The 20,101-nt window shown below is 41.9% G+C and overlaps 1 protein-coding gene across 1 annotated transcript in view; it reads left to right on the top strand.

Moving 5' to 3' along the window:
- The window catches only part of LOC149470805 (prolyl endopeptidase FAP-like), a 166,851-nt gene that overhangs the window by 128,058 nt on the left and 18,692 nt on the right, over positions 1-20,101 (top strand). Inside the window, exons 22-25 of the mRNA XM_089660049.1 lie at positions 8,763-8,862; positions 12,158-12,222; positions 18,401-18,473; positions 18,746-18,819. Coding sequence (XP_089516175.1) covers positions 8,763-8,862; positions 12,158-12,222; positions 18,401-18,473; positions 18,746-18,819 — 312 coding nt within the window. The remainder of the gene's footprint in view (positions 1-8,762; positions 8,863-12,157; positions 12,223-18,400; positions 18,474-18,745; positions 18,820-20,101) is intronic.

Here is a 20,101-nt window from a genome sequence, read left to right as displayed (position 1 = left end):
CATGAGATGCCCCTGGTACCTTTTTCATAGGCTTTTTTGAGTTTGGGCAAGGATACATGGGCCTTATGATCCCCTATTGTCCGGGGGCCCCATGAGTTGTCAGTCCACCCCTGCATGACAGATACATAACTGAAACTAACAATAGAGCGCTAATGATGACAGTCCATAGAGAGGTGCTAATGCAACCAATAATTGAATACCTTAATCAATTGTACTAATCAATTCTCTTAAGGAGAGTTCAGCTAGTTGGTGTAGTGTTCCTGGTCCCCTTGAAGACCAGTGGCTTTGTTTCTGGCTCCCCTGCGTTCCATCTGAGGTGCTCCAACACGTCCCTTCCGGTGCGTGAGTCCTGGCACATCGCGGAGGGACCCTCCAATCCATTGTGATGCCTGTCTTCTCCTGCATACCAGTGACCCTCAGGCAACACAAGCAGCCACCTATAGCATTCTTCCATCCATCAGCTGCAATGCTGATGCCTTTTTACAACCAGGTCTCATCACAGTAAGTCAGTATTTGTTTTCTGCCACCTGCATGGTCATGGGCTATATTATACAACACCAATATATGAAATTTAAAATTTACATATCATTTTGATCTTTTATGGATTTTATATCTGGTACCATAAACTGTTTTTGATATGGAATACTGATTGTTGTTTCAACAAGAATTGATAAAGGTATTCAATCATTGACTGCATTATTACCACCTCTCTATGGTCTGTCATCATTAGCACTCTATTGTTAGTTTTAGTTTCTTTTGCACAATACTCAAAATGTTCTATTTTGAGCTGAAGTGATGTTGATCTTCATTTGATATTGGCTACAATTTTATTTATGGACGCCAGCGCCCAGCGGTTTGGTTTTCTCTTTATATGACAGATACATAACTTAATGATATCTGCTATTTTTTTTAAATAATCAGAAATAAAGACCAATGACCCTAAAACCAAATAAGTACCATGTAACAATTCCAAATTTGTTTTTTATTCTTTGACACTGAATATGTATGGATTACTTCTTGAACGATAAGGCTTATTGAAACTTGGAATGTTCTGACCAGCAAATCTGAGCTTTTGCACAGAAAGTCAAGACTGGCTCATTTGCTCTCGCTTCTTGTAATTTTCTGTTAGATCATCAAGTTGGTGGATAGCATTCGAAAGAGAGTTGAAGGAGGTGGGAAAGGGCAGCACACTGGCTAAATGGTTAGTACTTCCACCTGACAGTACTTCCGTCGCCGGTTCAAATCCCAGCCACAGCACCACCTGGAGGAAACCCACTTGCATGTTCTTCCTGTGCCTGCGTGGGTTTCCTCCAGGTATTCCAGTTTCCTCCCACACTCCAAAGACATGCTGGTAGGTTAATTGGATTCTTTCTAAATTGGACCTAGTATGTGTATATATGAATGTAGGTTAGGGACTTTAGATTGTACACCCCTTGAGGGTTAGAGTCTGATGTGAATGTTCAATATATATGTACAGTGCTGCGTAAATTGACAACACTATATAAGTACCTGTAATAATAAAGGGCAAGACAGTCCTTCACACTCTTTTGTTCCATGCACACCTTAATTAATGAAAGCTATGTGCAAGCATATAGGAGGGCTGGCATTACAATTAGTTACTATGGTGGTGTTTTATGTTGAAAAATGTACTTCAAAGATAAATTTTGCACTCCCATTAAACCTGAACTCTGGTCAAAATTATTTGTCATATTTGTAATGTACAGCGCTGAGCGAACTATTGGCGCTTTATAAATACTGTATAATAATAATAATAATAATAATAAAACTGTTTTCACACTGCTTACATCAATCTTTCATTAGTTTTGTCAATCTTGCCTAATTTGCAGTGCAATCCAGAATGAAAGTTGCTTTTACGAAAGCAGAAGGACCTGGTCACTGCTGCTCTCTCCCCTTGGCCAGTGACCGGTCATGAAACTTCAGTTGTAATTCATAGGTGGCATATGGTCCTCTGATCTTTGCCGTGAACACCCTTTACTAGTCAGTTTATGTAACAGCGATCCTGTGAGATGGCTATGCCCAAAGGGATTTTACATAAGGCACCGCAGAGATAGTTCCTCCAAGTCGCTAAGTGATTTAAAAATTTTTTAATACAGTAGTACATGGGAAGAGGGAGATATGGGTGCAAGGAATGAATAATCCTGAACTTCATCCTAAATGTAGACTTCTGCTGGAAATCCTAATTATTATGATTTACGATTGGTGATGAATTGAGCTACTGTGGTCTTTTTAGCCTATGTGAGCCCCCAAAGGAATACATAGGGGCTACAGTAGTGAACTGTGGATTTCTTTTTATAAGTGATCACATAATCTCTGTTCTCAACTGCATAAGGGGCTTAGAGAGGTGGGGTGGAGAAACAGCAGGTCATTGATCTTCCCAGCGCATAGCTAGCTATCTTGGGGTGCGTGTCAGTACAGGTCTGAACATTGGAGGACAGGCAGGCTGTGCTCCCAGCTCAGCCAGAAAGCTGACCATGCTGGGATGGATGTGCTCTCATGCCTAGTATGGTCAGTTTGAAATAGGAAAACAGGGGGACTGGCAGGAACACCAGGTATTTCACACAAAGGAAGCAACACAAAAAGAAAATGATACATTTTAACACAAGTACATAGTACAACAGACAGCTATTAGGAATGTGAAATGCTGGGGTAACATATTCTTTAAGATTTGCATATAGCACTTCCAGACTGGAGCCAAAGGGTGCTATAAGGATTAAATGAAAGCTGCTTGTGAAATGTTTAGAAAATGCTCATGTGCTTCAGACGAAATATTACAAGCTAGGAATAAGCATTGTCACTGTGTTTAGAGCCTTACAGTCATGGGAACCACAAATACTGAGTTTTTCCTCTAAGAGAGAGCTGTTCCAAACTGCATGAGATTGTTATGTGGTGCATTTAAATAAAATAGCTCATTGCATATTTCCTCATTATCAGTTCCACTCTCCTGACAGAGAATATCAGATCTGTCAGAAAGTTGTACGTGAGCTTCAAATATACCACATTTCCAACCCCATTGAATCGATTGTTTTCCTTTATACGTGTGTTTCAATAACTTTCTGTTGCTAAATCAGTTCGCCTGTATAACTACAATATCAGATCATCCCTTGTTGATTTGCGCTTCTTCCATCCTTTTATTTGTGTCCAGATAGAACATTTTTGACAAATAATGTTAAGTGATGACCACATTCCTACAGCTTATAAAGCCTCTATTGCCTGGATCAAAGTCCAGTGATTTATTGCCATGCACTGTATGGCCAGCTGTAAACCAAGTAAAACATTGTTAATCTCTGCTCCATTAATTCTCTAGAGCCCTTTGGCACTTGTTTGGCTTCCCTGCATTCAAGACTGGCTTTGAGTTCTATGTAAAAGTGAATTTACAGAGGTTGTCTGTAGGGAAATTGCTTTTTCAGAACACCAGAAGCACTAAGACAGTTTGCTGCTAAAGCCACTGAATCCTTGTCTTAGATATGCAGCTTCACTAATAAGACAGCAGAAGATTTGCATGATTTCTCAGTCTCTGAATTAAAGCAGAACTTCATATTCTCAGTCGACATTGACAATTTTTAATCCTTATGCTGCTAGCATTAGTAAATAGATAGGAAGGTATGTTATATTTACTTGTTTTCATTTATTTTTACATTTCTTCAGTTACGTCCTGGTTTCCATGCCTAGGCAACACACGTCATACATCCCAGGAGTGTTCAAGAGGGGAGACGGGGTTTCCTCAGCTAAGCACACCCTCCTGCCTGCATGCCTGAGCTATGGGCATATGGATTCCAGGAAGTAAATTCTACATGAATCATCTGCTTTTACTCAAGTTCAGGGGTCTCCAAACTGTGGCCCATTGTTTGCCTTAATCCGACCCTTGGGGCACTATTCCTTCCACTGACACCAAAGACAGGGTACTATTCCCCACCACTGCCACCAATGATGGGGCATTATTCCTCCTCCTGACACCAACAATGGGGTGCTATTTTTTTCCTCTGACACTAGAAATGGGGAACTAATTCTCGCACGGACACCAATTACGGGGCACTATTCCTCCCACTGACACCAATAATGTAATTTTTTTTACTCCCACTGACCACCAAGCCCATGGCATTGTTTACTCCCGCAGATGCCATTTTCTACTCCCACTGGCCACAGTTTTACCCTTCTAATATTTGAGGGGCAGTAATTTGGCCCTTTGTTTTCAATGTTTGGAGACCGCTGCTTTACCAGTTCCTGACCGCACCAAAAGACGGCTACAGCACGGTCAGCTAGTTCTGAGAGGGCATCCATGGATGTTCTCTAGGACCGCCCCCTGGGGCACGCACTGCACGTAATCTGTGATTGCTGTGTCCTTCAGAGTCAGCTGATCACAGGACTAAGGAATTGGCCAATCACAGCCACTTTTACCATGTGACAAGCTGTGTCCAATCACATCTTATCACAGGGTAAACAGGAAATGCTGGTTATCGGCGGTCCTCCCCTATGCTGACAGACCAGCTAAGCGGCATTTTGAAGGGACACATCTACACTGATCATCAGGTCACTGACCATCAGTGCTCAGTGTAGCCTCATCAGTGCTGCCAATAGTGCCCATCAGTGCCCATGGTTGCTGGCAATCAGTGCCCATCAGTTAAATTTAGTGACCATCAGTGCCCTTCAGCCTTATCAGTGACAATCAGTGCCCACCAGCTGAATCAGTGTCCATCAGTTGAATCCGTGCCCATCATTACTGCCCATCAGTGCTGTCCATCAATGCTGCCTAACAGTGCTCATCAATGCCACCTCGCAGTGCTCATCAGTGCTGCATATCTGTGCTCATCAGTGCCACCTAACAGTACCCATCAGTGCTGCCCATCAGTGCCATCTATCAGTGCCACCTCATCAGTGCCACATATCAGTACAGCCTATCAGTGCCCATCAGTGAAGGAGAAAAATTACTTATTTACAAAATTTTTAACAGAAACTAAGAAAAACTTTTTTTTTTCAAAATTTTTGGTCTTTTTTTGTTTAGCAAAAAATAAAAATCCCAGGGGTGAGTAAATACCAACAAAAGAAAGCTCTATTTATCTAAAAAAAAATGCAAAAAAATTAGCTTGGGTACAGTGTTGCATGACTGCGCAATTGTCATTCAAAGTATGAGAGTGCTCAAAGCTGAAAATTGGTCTGTGCAAGAAGGGGGTAAAAATGCCCAGTAGGCAGATGGTTAAGATGGACACATGCAGACATGCTAGAGAGGTGTTTTCCAAAGTGATATCTCAGCAAAATAAAGCATAGAGACATTGAGGGATGGGTGAATTTGCTTTGAATATTAAAAATGAATTGGTTTTTTGGACTGTGTTCCTCAGATGCAGTGTAGTTCTGCTCCCGTTTTACCTCTAAACTCTTAGAATGCTTAGTCTACAATCACCTGAGCTCATACCTCACTGACAACAACCTTCTTGATCTTTTACTAACTGACTACACTCCACTGAAACTGCCCTACTAACACTCTATCACACCAATGATTTACTAACTGCTAAAACCAATGGCCACTACACCATACACTTACCATTTGACCTCTCTGCGGCTTTTAATACTGTTGAACATCCCTTCCTCCTCAAAAAACTCCACTCTCTTGGCCTCCGAGACTCTGCTCTCTCCTGGTTCTCCTCCTACCTATCGCAGAGCTCCTTCAGTGTTACCTATAACTCTGTCTCCTCCTCTCCACTTCTTCTTTCTGTAGGGGTCCCTCAAGGTTCTGTCCTTGGACCCCTTCTCTTCTCCATCTACACTTCCTCCTTTGGTCACTTGATAAACTCCCATGGCTTCAAGTACCAGCTCTATGCTGATGACAATTTTATCTTTTTACCCCTCACCTCACCCCTTCATTCTCCTCATGCATTACTAACCTACTAAGTGACATATCAGCATGGATGTCACTCCACTTCCTTAAACTAAATCTTTCTAAAACTGAGCTCTTAGTATTCCCTCCAGCCTGTGCCCCCTCCCCAGATGTCTCCATCAAGATCAATAATACAACCATCAGTCCCTCCCCTCATGCCAGGGTACTAGGTGTAATCCTGGATTCCCATCTGTCCTTTCAGCCCCAAATCCAATCACTGTCTAAATCTTGTAGACTTCACCTCTGTAACATCTCCAAGATACATCCATATAACCACCAAAGCCACTAAGCAGCTTATTCACTCCCTTCTTACCTGTTGCCTTGACTATTGCAACTCCCTCCTCATTGGCCTACCTAATCACAGGCTATCCCCTTTTCAGTCTATCATGAATACTGCTGCCGCCAGACTTGTCCACCTTACTAACGGTTCTGTATCTACCACACCTCTCTGCCAATCCCTCCACTGGCTTCCCATTGCCCAACGGATACAATTCAAAACATTAACAATAATGTATAAAGCCATTTATAACTCTGCTCCAAATTACATCACCGATCTTGTCTCTAAATATCACCCAAACTGTCCTCCCCGCTCCTCGCACGATCTCCTGCTCTCTAGCTCCCTTGTCTCCTCCTCCCATGCTCGTCTCCAGGACTTCTCCAGAGCTTCCCCCATCCTCTGGAATTCTCTACCCCAATTTATCAGACTATCGCCTACTCTGCTCACTTTTAGGCGATCTCTGAAAACCTATCTCTTCAGGGAAGCCTATCCTGCCGTCAGATAATAATGGAATCTTCTACTCTTCCTATCAGTCCATCCCCCACAGTTACTACCTTTTCTACCACTAGCCCCTCCCTCCTAGATTGTAAACTCCGAGGAGCAGGGCCCTCCTACCCCTCTTGTATTGAACTATATTGTTGCTGTATTGCCTCCCGTTATATTGTAAAGCGCTGAGCAAACTATTGGCGCTATATAAATCCTGTATAATAATAATAAAAATGTCACAGTATTCAAGGAAGCAAATGTGTGGGGATCTTCACAAAGTAGGACTACAAACTTCTAAAATGTTCAGATTAATAGGCGTTGGCTAGAAATAATTGAAATACAATTGTTTCTAGCTTACTCCTATGAACAGATGACTTTACGTTTTAATCATGGATACACTTTAAGGCAACACAATTATCTTAAAAGGGCTGTCTATCTTGAATGCTGCTGCCAGGCTCATTCACCTTACCAACCGTTCCATATCTGTCACCTCTCTCTGCCAATCCCTCCACTGACTTCCCATTGCCCAACGAATAAAATTCAAAACATTAACAATAGCATATAAAGCCATTTATAACTCTGCCCCAAATTACATCAACAATCTTGTCTCTAAATATCACCCAAATCGTCCTTTCCACTCCTCCCATGACCTCTTGCTCTCTGGCTCCATTGTCTCCTTCTCCCATGCTCGTCTCCAGGACTTCTCCAGAGCCTCCCCCATCCTCTGTAACTCTCTACCCTAATCTATCCAATTATCGCCTTCTCTGCCCACTTTTAGGCAATCTCTGAAAACCTATCTCTTCAGGGAAGCATATCCTGCCTTCAGCTAATAACCGAATCTTCTATTTCTCCTATCATTTCATCACCCACAGTTATTACCTTTTGTACCACCAGCCCCACCAGCCCCTCTCTCTTAGATTGTAAGCTCCAAGGAGCAGGGCCCTCCTAACCCTCTTGTATTGAACTGTATCGTTGCTGTATTGTCTCCCTTTATATTGTAAAGCGCTGAGCAAACTGTTACCGCTATCAATCCTGTATAATAATAAAAATATAGTAACTAGAGCAGGGGTCTTCAAACTTTCTAAAGAAAGGGTCAGTTTACTGTCCTTCAGACTTTAGGGGGGGCAGATTGTGTCCAGTGGGAGTAAACAATGTCTGTTCATTGATATTGGGGGAGAAATAGTTGGTGTCAGTGGGAGGAATAGTGCCCCATTGCTGGTGTCAGTAGCAGGAGTGCCCCATTGTTGGTGTCAGTGGCAGGAATAATTCCGCAAGGACCAGATAAAAGCAAGCAAAAGGCCACATCTGGCCCTAGGGTCACAGTTTAGAGACCACTGCTATAGAGTTTACTCAAGTTTGAATGCTCCTTGATGAGGTGAATGGGGAGGAGTCTGTTCTTCGTTCCTGTGTTCCAATCTGGTGACTGGGAAGGGTTTCCATACTGGATTTGGCAGTGGGAGAGGTGCTTGGGAGAAAGAACAGGAAGACAGGAGCTATGATGTGTAAATGTACACATAAACACAGGTTTAGGCTGTAGGCAACAAAACCTCTTTTACACAAAACATTTACTTTTTTTTCTGGTCATGACTTGGATTACAGTATTGGGATATATTAACTTTATGTGGAATAAATATTCCCACTGATGATATAAAAAATGTGTGATCAATAATATATACTGTATAGGGAAAACAATCTCTTTGCCTCTGCCACTCTGCCAATCATTTGATCCTGCTTAGACCTGAGATGACAGTTGCCCATTCCAGCAAATTTCAGACAGATCAATTAATGATTCAATCTCTGTAAGGTGCTCAAAGACACCATCAGCCAAGGCTTTTTGAGGGACATAGAAAATGGACAGGTAATGGATCTTGTCTAGTCACTTGTGTTTTCCCCTGATGAGGAGGTGCTGGAGATGTCTGCAGTGCAGGTCCTCTACGTCTCTCTGTAGGCTACACATTATTGGCAACAAGAAAAACACACAAAGATAACATCCCTGAATAAATCTAGACCACTAGGCCAACACAATCACATCATGCTCATCTTCTGAGTATATGTTATTATTATTCTAGCTAAAAATATATGTGTTGTAATCCTATTAATGTTTTCCAGTCTTATGGAGGCTATGTAACATCTATGGTGCTTGGTGAAGGGACAGGCCTTTTTAAATGTGGCATCGCGGTAGCTCCTGTTTCCAACTGGGAATATTATGGTACGTAAAATATATCAATTTATATATATGGTATATATGCTATTTTGAACACATTTTGTATACATTTGACACAATTCAGTATTTAAAGCTTAACGTTATCAAATATTTTTCTTATTTGTTTTGGACAAAATAGAGAAGAGTTAAAATTTGTATAAGGTTCTAGTTTCCATTGAGAAAATGTTCCTTATTTCTTGTACAAGAAATGGAATTATAGGAACATTTTTCACCAACTCAGGGATGTACAGGCAGCAATAAGATGATTGCTAGAACTTCTAACTTCCCCATTCTTCTTACAATTTGATTTGTCTGTGTCCTCTTTAGAGAGATTTCCATTACCCTCCTGCCCTTCGTGACATTTTCCCTAAGGCTCGGTTCACACTGCTGCAACCCCATTACCGTCCAATTTCCAGTGCAACTGTGCAGGGTAACTTGCTTACGACTTTCATGCGACTTGAGGAGTCCATGGCACATGAAAGTAGTGCAGGAACCTTTTTAACAGTTGCTGCGACTTGAGTCACATTGATTGTAACGGCTGCAATTTAAATAAATGGGTTTTCAATTGTCATGTGACTTTGTGTCGCAAGTCGCTTGCAAAGTCACAGCAGTGTGAACTGGGGATAAAAGTGACACAGATGGAAAAAAAAACCTAGAAGGTCTCTTCGCTGCTCTCTTTAAATTTAAATAAATTGTTTTGGCCGGTATGTCATTTGCATGGATAGTCCATTATTGAATGTATTCAGTTTACAGCATCCAGATGTTTATTCCAATGCATGGCACATAACAGGAACCACCAACCAATTTTACAAGGGCCATGTGTGTTTCTTCCTTCCATGCTGCTTGCGTCAGCCTTTCAGCATTTGTGTCTGAACAGCTGCTTAAAGACATCTACTGTACGTATGTGACCAAATAATGTAACCCTAATGTATTCTGCAGAGAGACAACAACCACTGCCCTGACTGTTATATGAAAATGCTCTTTATAGGAAAGTTTAAAAAAAACAGACATGTATCTAACCACTCTTCCTCAGTATGTTAAAGCTGTGAAGATCTAAAACAGCCTTTTTCAACCAGGGTGACCAGGCACCCTGGGGTGCCTTCAGGTTTCTTGAGGGGTGCCTTGGCAAAATGCTTAAGGCTCCATACACACTAGCATTTTTTTAAGCGCCTAGAAGCTATTATCAGCATATTTTTTTCTGCTCCTAGAAGCTAAATACTGTTCTCCTATGTGTCCATTCACACTACTTTAGGCTATTAGCATTTTTTTGAGCTTCAGCGTCTCGGAGCAGAAAACAAAATTGGTTTTGCAGAGTTTTTGGAGCGTTTTTTTTCAGCTGAAAAGAACGCTTAACTATCCTTTATGCTGCTAAACGATACTAAAACATTCTTGACAGCTTTTTTTCAAGCTTTTTTTTCCCCTCTACATGTACTGTAAAAATGCTAATGAAACACTAACGCTCCTAAACGCTCCTCAGTTAGTAAAATTGCTATTACTATTTTATCCAGCGTTTTCCCCAGCGTTTTGTGAGCATAAAAAAAATGCTAGTGTGTATGGAGCCTTAAAATTGCCCAAAATGTGTATACAAGCCGGAGAGTGGATTAAGTCTGCCTTTTAATTCCACAGAGCCACAGGTTTTCATTGTGCACCATTACAACCTTCCATCCACCAACGTCGTTACAGCTAATGGCTTCATTGGTTGATAAGGAGGATATTGGGTACCTGCACAGTGTCCATGGTTGTCTCTCCCCTGCCCCTCTCAATCAGAACGGGGGTAAGGGAACAGAGAAACAATGGAATAATAGTCAGTACCAGTGGGCAAAGGGATATTTGCTTTGGAAGAATAAGTCACCTCTAATGTTGGGTGTACTGGATGTGTGGATGTTGTTGCATTATATAAAACTATTCATTTTGATTTTTACATTTTAGAATAGGGTATCTCGAGAATGTGTAAATTTTTCAAGGGTGCCTTGAATAAAAAAAAGTTTGAGAAACACTGATCTAAAATAGCAACAACAACAACATAAACCAAAATGTACTTTTATATCAGTCAAGATGATGCAATGGTCGGGTAAACACAGACACAGCATTAGTGTATGTATGAGTGAAAAAAACATGTACATGTATTGCAGCATCATAGTACATATTTCCCTATGTTGTTTTTCTCTTGCTTATCACAATGTATACATCGACAAGAAAGATGGGCTTTAATGTCCAGCTTCTGCTCATATGTTTTCACGGTGGCAGGAGGTTGAGTGCACTCACAGTGAGCTCACAGCACACTTACTGAGCTGTCACTGACAGCTCTCGGCCAAGGCTTCAATCAGGAGCCAGTGGGATGGGCTCCCGATCATGTGACCGCTGTGAAAGGCAATTACAGTGGTTACGATACAGAACCCACTGTTCCTCCTGGGCACTAAAACCCACTTAAGGGGTCACTGAGAGAGGGTTTTTAAGGGGTTAAAAATGCTGCAAACTTTGAAAAATAGCTGTTGATTTACAAAAGATCCAGTGAGCACTCAAATTCCTGGGTGTCAAAGCTGACAGTGCTGTTTCTGCTGCACTAAAATCCCGAGCAGCATTGTCAGCCCTGCTCATTTCTCCCCTGTTGGACTACAGAACAGCACTTCCTCATCTCTATAACATAAGGGAGAAGCGCTGTGTAGTCCAGTAGGATGGACCCGAGCAGGGCTGACAACAAACACTGTGTCTGGGATTTCTGTGGGGAAATGGCACTTTTAAGCTCAAATAGGTTGTTAGGAGCACATTGGATTTCAGAAATGTCAAACAGAAAAAAACTTGTGCATGTATTGCAGAGATGTACTGCATATGTTTTAATGTTGCCCACACATAAAGTGTGATCTCAAGGCCTTTAAATCTTAGAGGATGTACTCCTCCTTCCTTTTCTTTTTTTTTGTTTGTTTTTGGTGTGGCAGTGGATAGCTGCCTTTAGTTTGAGTTACTGTAAGTGTTATACTAATGTTTTTGTCATTTAAGTGCCATTGATAGCCCCTGCTTGGGCGCACCTTTTGCCCTGTTGGTGTTAGAGCACTTTTTTTTCTAATTTTTATGTGCAATTGATAGCCCCTGCGTGGGTATGATTTGTGGCTCTTGTGTTAAACTGTTTAAAATTTAATAAACACCATTGAAATATAAATCTTAGAGGACATAAGCACTACATTATTCTAAATGTGTGGTTTTAGTAGGTCAGCCCACTACAATAAATATTTTGTCACTTGTGGTATAAAACAGATAATCTTGTGTAATCTTGTTTTTAATAATTACGTATTTATTATTGCAGCATCTTTTTATACAGAGAAGTACATGGGGCTTCCAACAAAATCTGACAACCTTGAAAATTATAAGGTAAAATGTATAACTAATGGAACCCTTAACACATTTTTTGAATAAGGAAGGATTAGAACCTTTATCAGTTTTATATTCCTGCCTGTTGGCCCTACTCTGGTGGCAAGTTATGTTTATCTATTTATTACAGATACTTATAGTGCGTTGAAAAAGTATTCATACCCCTTGAAATTTTCCACTCCTCCAGAGTTACCTTGGGCCTCTTGGCTGCTTCTTTGATTAATTCCCTGCCTGTCAGTTTAGGTAGAAGGCCATGTCTTGGTAGGTTTGCAGCTGTGCCATACTTGGATGATGGATTGAACAGTGCTCTGTGAGATGTTAAAAGCTTTGGATATTTTTCTTTTATAACTTAACTCTGTTTTAAACTTCTCCACAACTTTATCCTAACCTGTCTGGTGTGTTCTTTAGCCTTCATGAGGCTGTTTGTTCATTAATGTTCTCAAACAAACTTCTGATGACTTTACAGAACAGCTGTATTTATACTGAAATTCAATTACACACAGGTGGACTCTATTTACTAATTAAGGGACTTTTAAAGGCAATTAGTTCCACTAGATTTTAGTTAGGGGTAAAGGGGACTGAATACAAATGCACACCACACTTCTCAGATATTGATTTGTAAAAAATGTTGAATTCATTTATCATTTTCCTTCAACTTTTTTTCAACAATTATGAATCACTTTGTGTTGATCTATCTCATAAAATCCCAATAAAACGCATTTACGTTTTTGGTTGTAACATGACAAAGTGAAAAGGGGTATGAATACTTTTTCAAGGCACTGTATATAGCACCAACAATTTACACAGCACTTTACACAGCCATGCTCTTGAGCAAGTGTGGTGTTAAACTAAATCCCTGCAAGACTTCACCCTCTGCAAATCTGCCCTTCTCAAACACAACTCAAATATAAATATGCCCTTCTCAAATACAACTCCTGCCTCCATGCTGCTAAGCAAACCTGCAACACCACTCTCATCAAAATCCTCTAATCCAATCCTCTTCAACTCTTTTCTACCTTTAATTCCCTACTTCACCCCCATTACCTCTACCACTAACTTAGTTACTGCCCAGGAGATTGCCAGTAATTTTAAAAACAAGATTGATACAATTCATGGTGAGATCCCAAGTGTCCTGCCATCTCCTTCAACCGACATACAAGGTTCAACACCATTCAATACTTTCCTCCTTTTTACCCTGTTACCACCAAGAAAGTTGCCAAACTCTTTTATGAGGCCCACCCCACCACCTTTTCCCTGGACCCTGTCCCCTCACGACTACTATGACCCCCTTCCTGGTCTATCCACTCTCTAACTTACATATTCAATCTCTCCCTTTCACCAGCACCTTTCCCTCCCCTCAAATAATCAATGGTTACCCCCTTACTTAAAAAACCCTTACTGGACCCCACTTGTTTGAACAACAGATCCATTTCTCTGCTCCTGTTTGCCTCCAAGCTTCTTGAACACTTTTTCCACAACTGTATGAGTTGCTACCTCACTGAACCTTCTTGACCCCCTATAGTCTGGCTTTGGCCTGCAACATTCCACTGAAACTGCCATACTAAAACTCACTAATGACCTACTAACTGCTAAAACCAACGGCCATAACTCCATATTCTTATTCTTAGAACTTTCCACTACCTTTAACACAGTTGACCACCTGCTCCTCCTCAATAAACTCCACTCCCTTGACCTCTGCGACTCTGCTCTTTCCTGGTTCTCCTCCAATTAACTCAGCACACCTTTAGTGCCACATTCAACTCTATCTCCTCCGCTCTTCTTCTTTCTGTTGGGGTTACCAAGGCTCTGTCCTTTGCCCCTCTTATTCTCTCACTACACCTCTTCCCTGAGCCAGCTGATAACTTCCCACGGCTTCCAGTACCAACTCTATGCTTATGACACCCAAATCTATCTCTTTACTCCCCAGCTCACCCCCTCAATCTGTTCGCGTATCACACATTTACTGAGCCACATATCAATATGGATGACACACCATAAAACTAGGCTTGTAATATTTCCTCCTACCAGATCCCCCCACATGACTTCACCATTGAGCTCAATAGCATAATTATTGGTCCACACATCAGGGTTCTAGGTGTAATCCTCTCCTCTGACCTCTTCTTTGGGCCCCACATCCAATCACTGGCTAAATCTTGTCACCTTAACATCTACAACATTTCCAGAATTCGTCCCTTCTCAACCAACAACACCACAAAAGAACTTATTCACTAATTATCTGCGGCCCTGACTACTGTCTCTCCTCACTGTCCTACCTTCACACAGACTACCTCCCCTTCATTCTATTATGAATACTGCTGCTAGATTAATACACCTTACTTGCCTATCCATGGCTTCTGCCCCTCTCTGCCAATCCCTTCACTGGCTTCCACTAGCCCAATATATTAAATTCAAAATACTAACCACAATATACAAAGCCGTCCACAACACTGCCTGCAGCTACATCACCAACCCCATCTGCAGAGATCATCCAAAATGTCTTCTCTGCTCCTCCCCAGATATCTTGCTCTCTAGCTCCCTTGTTACCTACTCCCATGCTTACCTCCAGGACTTCTTCAGAACCTCTTCCATCATCTGGAATTCCCTACCCCAGTATGTCAGGTTAGCTCCTACCCTGTCCACCTTTAGGCGATCCTTGAGAACTCATTTATTTGAAAAACCTACCCCCTCTTCCCCCACTGTATTACCTTTTATAACACCTCCCCCTCCCTTTTTAGTGTAGACTCTATGAGCTGGGCTCTCCAATTCCTTCTGTATTGAACTGTATTGTAATTGTACTGTCTTCCTTTATATTGTAAAGCGCTGTGCAAACTGTTGTTGCTATATAAATGCAGTATTATAATAACTGGACATTCACATCAGTCCCTGCCCTCAAGGAGCTTACAACCTAGGGTGCCTAATTCACATTTATACATACACTAGGGCCAATTTAAACAGGAGTCAGTTAACATACCACCATTGCTTTGGATTGTTATTTAGCCATCATCAGTGTAAACTACAGGAAACATTTCTATGTGGAGTGGGGCCTTGCACGTACTGACAGAGTATACAGTAGTTAAAGTGCATCTAAAGCAAAAACCTTTTGGTTTTTGATAAAGTATTGTTAAATCTTCTGTTAGGCTGGATTCACATTTGGTCACTGTGAAAATGCAGGCAAAATTGTATGTTTCTGCCCACGCTTTCGGAAATGCGGTAAAATGGGTGACACACTTGAACTACCATTATTTCTTAATGACACCCCAAACACAGTGTGATTTTGCTGCACTGAAAATCATGGCAAAACGCCTGTCTCAGTAACAAAATTTGATATATGAGGTTCTTTGGTGCATTTATCACACAGGGCGGCCCATTCAAATGAACAAGCTGCCCTATTCAAGACGCCCAGAAACATAAGAAAATGCACATTAAAATATGCAAGCAGGAACGTGCGTTCTCGTTGCGCAAAGTGTGCATGGGGGCTTAGGGTTTTTTGTTTTTGCCATCTGTGTCCCATTAGGAGAGACTTCTCTTCACTTGCTGTCCTGTATACACATCAAGAAGGAAGAGGATACCTCTCCAAAGAAGAAAGGAAATCCCTTTTAGACAGTTGTCACTACAACATACTGTATGTCCTTATTGGAAGGCTTTCTCCATATAACTCTTCTACTGATAACTCAATGTTTATTTTTTTCCCCTAACTTTCATTTCCAGGGACAATGGTCACTAGGACAAATAGAGATGATGAATTTCACACAGACAGCAAAAAAACCTAAGAGGTTTTATAACCTTTGGCTTTGGATACACTGTAAGCCTAATGGGGGTCAAAAAAGCCCAGAAAGCTTTTAATCTAAAACAGGTCAGCATGTGTGTCGTCTAAAGTAAAGGTCAACATTGTCCTTCATCTAAAGCCCTCTGGCAGCTACCATCCAATCGCCCTTCTAAACATCGATCTAAAGCTGTTTGCGAAGATCTTGGCTACTAGAGGGCACATGAAGTGATTAGATACTTAGGGACGGACATTACCCCAGACCCTGCCAAGCTTTATTCAGCAAACTTTGAACCTCTCCTCTCTAAGCTTAAAGAGGATTTATTGCAATGGCACTCCTTGACGCTGACCTGGTTCGGCCACTGCAATGCCCTTAAAATGACAATACTTCACCGAATCCTCTATTTGCTACAAGCTCTTCCTATCTGCTTGCCTCCCTCTTTTTTCTGGAACATTGGTGCATAGTTTTGGGATTTTATATGGTCCAGTAAAAGGTTGCGCCAGAGGTTTCAGAGTCTCTCCTTGCCTAAGGGTCAGGGTACCCGACTGGCACTGTCATGGAGAAACAAAACTCTGGATTTCCATGGAGATGGAGGTCTTCCAAGGTATCGCAGGGAGTTGGCCATGGATCATCTCTCCGCTTCCTAGGGAGCTATGTACACATCCCACTCTTGGTAGCACTCTCTGCGTAGCATGGGCAGTGTTTTGAGCTACCACGGTCTCTCCACTTCCCTTACCTATAATCCCCATTGTGGGTAACTCAGACTTCATACCTGGCCTCCAATAGGGGGAATTCCATTGCCTCAACGCCCAAAGTTATTCCCATCTTTCTGCCTTTCTAACATCTGGAGGGTGGTTGATTGCCACAGATCTTACCCGCTTGGTTGACCCCCCTCTGGACTTCCAAAGTGGATTACAGCTGCAGCACTTCCTCAGTTGGCTCTCTCACCCACCGTAAATTGCCCTCTAACTGGATTCGAAATTGATGTGTCACAAGGGAGAACCGGTCCACCATTTACTCTCCCTTCTTTATGCTATCCACACGCACCCTGGCGAGGATTACACACCTCTCTTTCTCCTGAAATGGGAATCAGAGCTTGCCATGAGTTTCACTCCCAGTCAGAGGAATAAAATCCTCCCCATTGCCCAAAAGTCCTGCATAGCCACAAGGATTCAAGAATCTAGCTGCAACATCCTCACCAGATGGTACACGGTTCCCTCCCTACTCCTCTGTATCTCTCCTCAGTTCCTAGACACCTGCTGATGCTGCAGTGCTGAAGGTGGGACCATACTTCATTTTTTATGATTGTCTCCAGGAACCCAGTTGTTTTGGCGTGATGTGACCTCAGTTATCAAACAGCTAATTGCAGTGGATGTGCATGACAACCCAGTGGCCTGCCTGCTTCACTTGACAGAGAGACCTATCAAAAAGTGCAAATCCTCCCTGACAATCCAGCTGCTTAATGCAGCTAAGGCGTGTATCCTGCTCTGCTGGAGGAGCACTAACCCCTCCTCGAAGGCTCTTTGGTTTGCTAGAATTAATGTTCTTTGGAGTATGGAGGTACTTACGGCCACTCTGCGCAATACGGAGGAGTCCTACGCCAACATATGGAGACCATGAAACTATTTTGTGTATACTGACTCATACTTAAACAAACTGCCAGCTTCCCAGTGATCTGAATCTCTGTAATCTCAGTAATCTAGAAGTATCCTGGGCCAGGAGAGGGACGACACTGCTCTCATTCTTCTCCTTTTCCCCTCTTCTTTATCTCTCCTCCCACCTTCTCTCTCTCAACCCTTGTCTTTACCTCCCCCCTTCCCATTTTGGATTTTCCAACTACTAGTTAACGAGCCATGTTTTTATGTTAGCGCTGTCCCTAGAATCCCCGATGTATATAAGCTACAGAGGAATACGATGTCCTGGTTTCCTCAGTTAGTCCTTATAGTTGGGTGCCTTTGTGATATGTTCTGGAACCTGGGGTCTTGTTTCATGGAAACCTAACAACTTATTTGGTGATTTTCTACTGCTTACCTGTTACCTGTTATTGCTCTACAGTATAACCTTGCTCATATGTGAGTGTATTACCTGAAAACCCATCTGTGTAAGATCATTTGTTTGCACTTCATTTGATTTGTGAAAATAAAGGAATTACAAAAAAGTAAAGCCCACATTTATTTAGCTTTGAAATGCAGTTGTAGTCAGTAACTGTATGTGTAATTTTGTTAAGTGACCTAGGCAAGGATACAGTCTGCAGTGTTCCCATCTGTGGTTTCCAGAAAGTAGATGAGTGTAGATAGCATGGATGCAATATATTCTTACACAACTGCCAATACCACCACCAGAGATGAGCTTTTTTTCATATTATCCTTTCATCAGGAAATACATCTAATGAATCACCTCTTCTTCCTTTTCAGAATTCAACTGTGATGTCCCGAATAGAGAATTTCAGCAAAGTAGATTACCTGCTCATTCATGGCACAGCAGATGGTAGGTGATATCATAGACCATTATAGTGCAAACACCCAGTTCTAACATGAGTAGAAGTCTGTTTGATCAGCAATAAGCACACTACTTAGTTTGTGAGATAGATCAGCACATAAAAGTGTTTGTGTTACAGAGATGTTCAAGCTATTATTTTTTATCAATAGGAAGTGAAAGCTATCATTTCTAGTTAATGCATTATGGCTGGACTGTCAAATATTGAACTAGATTCCACAGATACACACATCGGTCTTATTTGTATATGTGTTTTATCATAGATAACGTACATTTTCAACAATCCGCTCAGATTTCCAAAGCTTTGGTGGATGCCCAAGTGGAATTCGAAGCAATGGTAAAGACTAATGTTTAATGCAATATATTTAGTCTAAATATGTATTGTATATTTATATTTTTATATGTGTACATTAAATACATTTACCTGATCCTTCATGAGAATCCCAGAGCACATGGAAAGAGTTATTGGAAAGGGGTGTCTGCAGGGGCGGACTGACAACTCATGGGGCCCCCGGGCAATAGGGGATCATGGGGCCCCTGTGTCCTTGCACAAATTCAAAAAAGCCTATGAAAAAGGTACCAGGGGCATCTCATGGGGCCCCCTACTGACCCTGGGCCCTCGGGCAGTGTCCGAGTTTCCAAATGGTCAGTCCGCCCCTGGGTGTCTGTACACTTTTTTTAGACACCTCATTTCAAAACCCCATCCTGCTGCTGATGTTCATACAGACTTTTGTTGCCATAGCAGGGAGCCTGAAACTTATAATTCCACTGTGCTGATACCAGCCTGTACCCATGGTGTGTCTGGCTGGTATCCTTGAGGGATACCAACATTTTTTTAAGGTTTTTTTAAGGTTAAAAAGAAAAAAATAAAGGGCAAAACCTGAATTAACAGAGTTGTAGGAGAAGATCAGTCAAACTGTGAGAGGAACAGGATTTTCATAGTTCCTTTATCACCAGTTAATACAGTATTTTGTGATACTATTATGGGAGGGCATCTGCCTAAAGATTTTGGGCAATAAATCAGAATTGCAGCAATCCTGCCATTATTTTTGATGTGGAGAGAATTGCACGACTAATGTTAGATATTTGTAATTGTGATTTGTCTTACTGAGTGGCTGCCAAGGGTTCTTTGGACTAGGCTACTTTTGCCACTATGCTATGATTATTATTATTATTTATTAGTATTTATAAAGCGCCAATAGTTCACTCAGCACTGTACATTACAAAGGGGACAGAACATGTGACAGAACAATACCAATACAATGCAAAACATGAGGGGATCGAGAGCCCTGCTCTTTCAAGCTTACAATCTAGGAGGGAGGGGATGGTGGCACAGGAGGAGATAGCTGTGGGGGATGGAGTGGTAGGAAGAGTGGAGGAGGTCGGCAAGTTAGCAGGGGGCGGGGTAGGCTTCCCTGAAGAGATGGGTTTTCAGGGTGCGCCTAAAGGAGAGGAGAGTAGGTGATAATCTGATGGGTTGGGGCAGGGAGTTCCAGAGGATTAGTGACACCCTGGGGAAGTCCTGGAGGCGGGCATGGGAGGAGGAGACCAGGGAACTAGAGAGAAGGAGGTCTTGTGAGGAGCGCAGTGTGCGTGCTGGGCGGTACTTGGATATTAGG

The sequence above is a fragment of the Staurois parvus genome, unplaced genomic scaffold (assembly GCF_062004578.1).
Source record: "Staurois parvus isolate SC_StPar_1 unplaced genomic scaffold, SC_StPar_1.0 ptg000031l, whole genome shotgun sequence".
Classification (NCBI taxonomy): domain Eukaryota; kingdom Metazoa; phylum Chordata; class Amphibia; order Anura; family Ranidae; genus Staurois; species Staurois parvus.
Note: the sequence above shows the minus strand (reverse complement) of the source record. Positions and strands in the feature narration are given on the sequence as shown.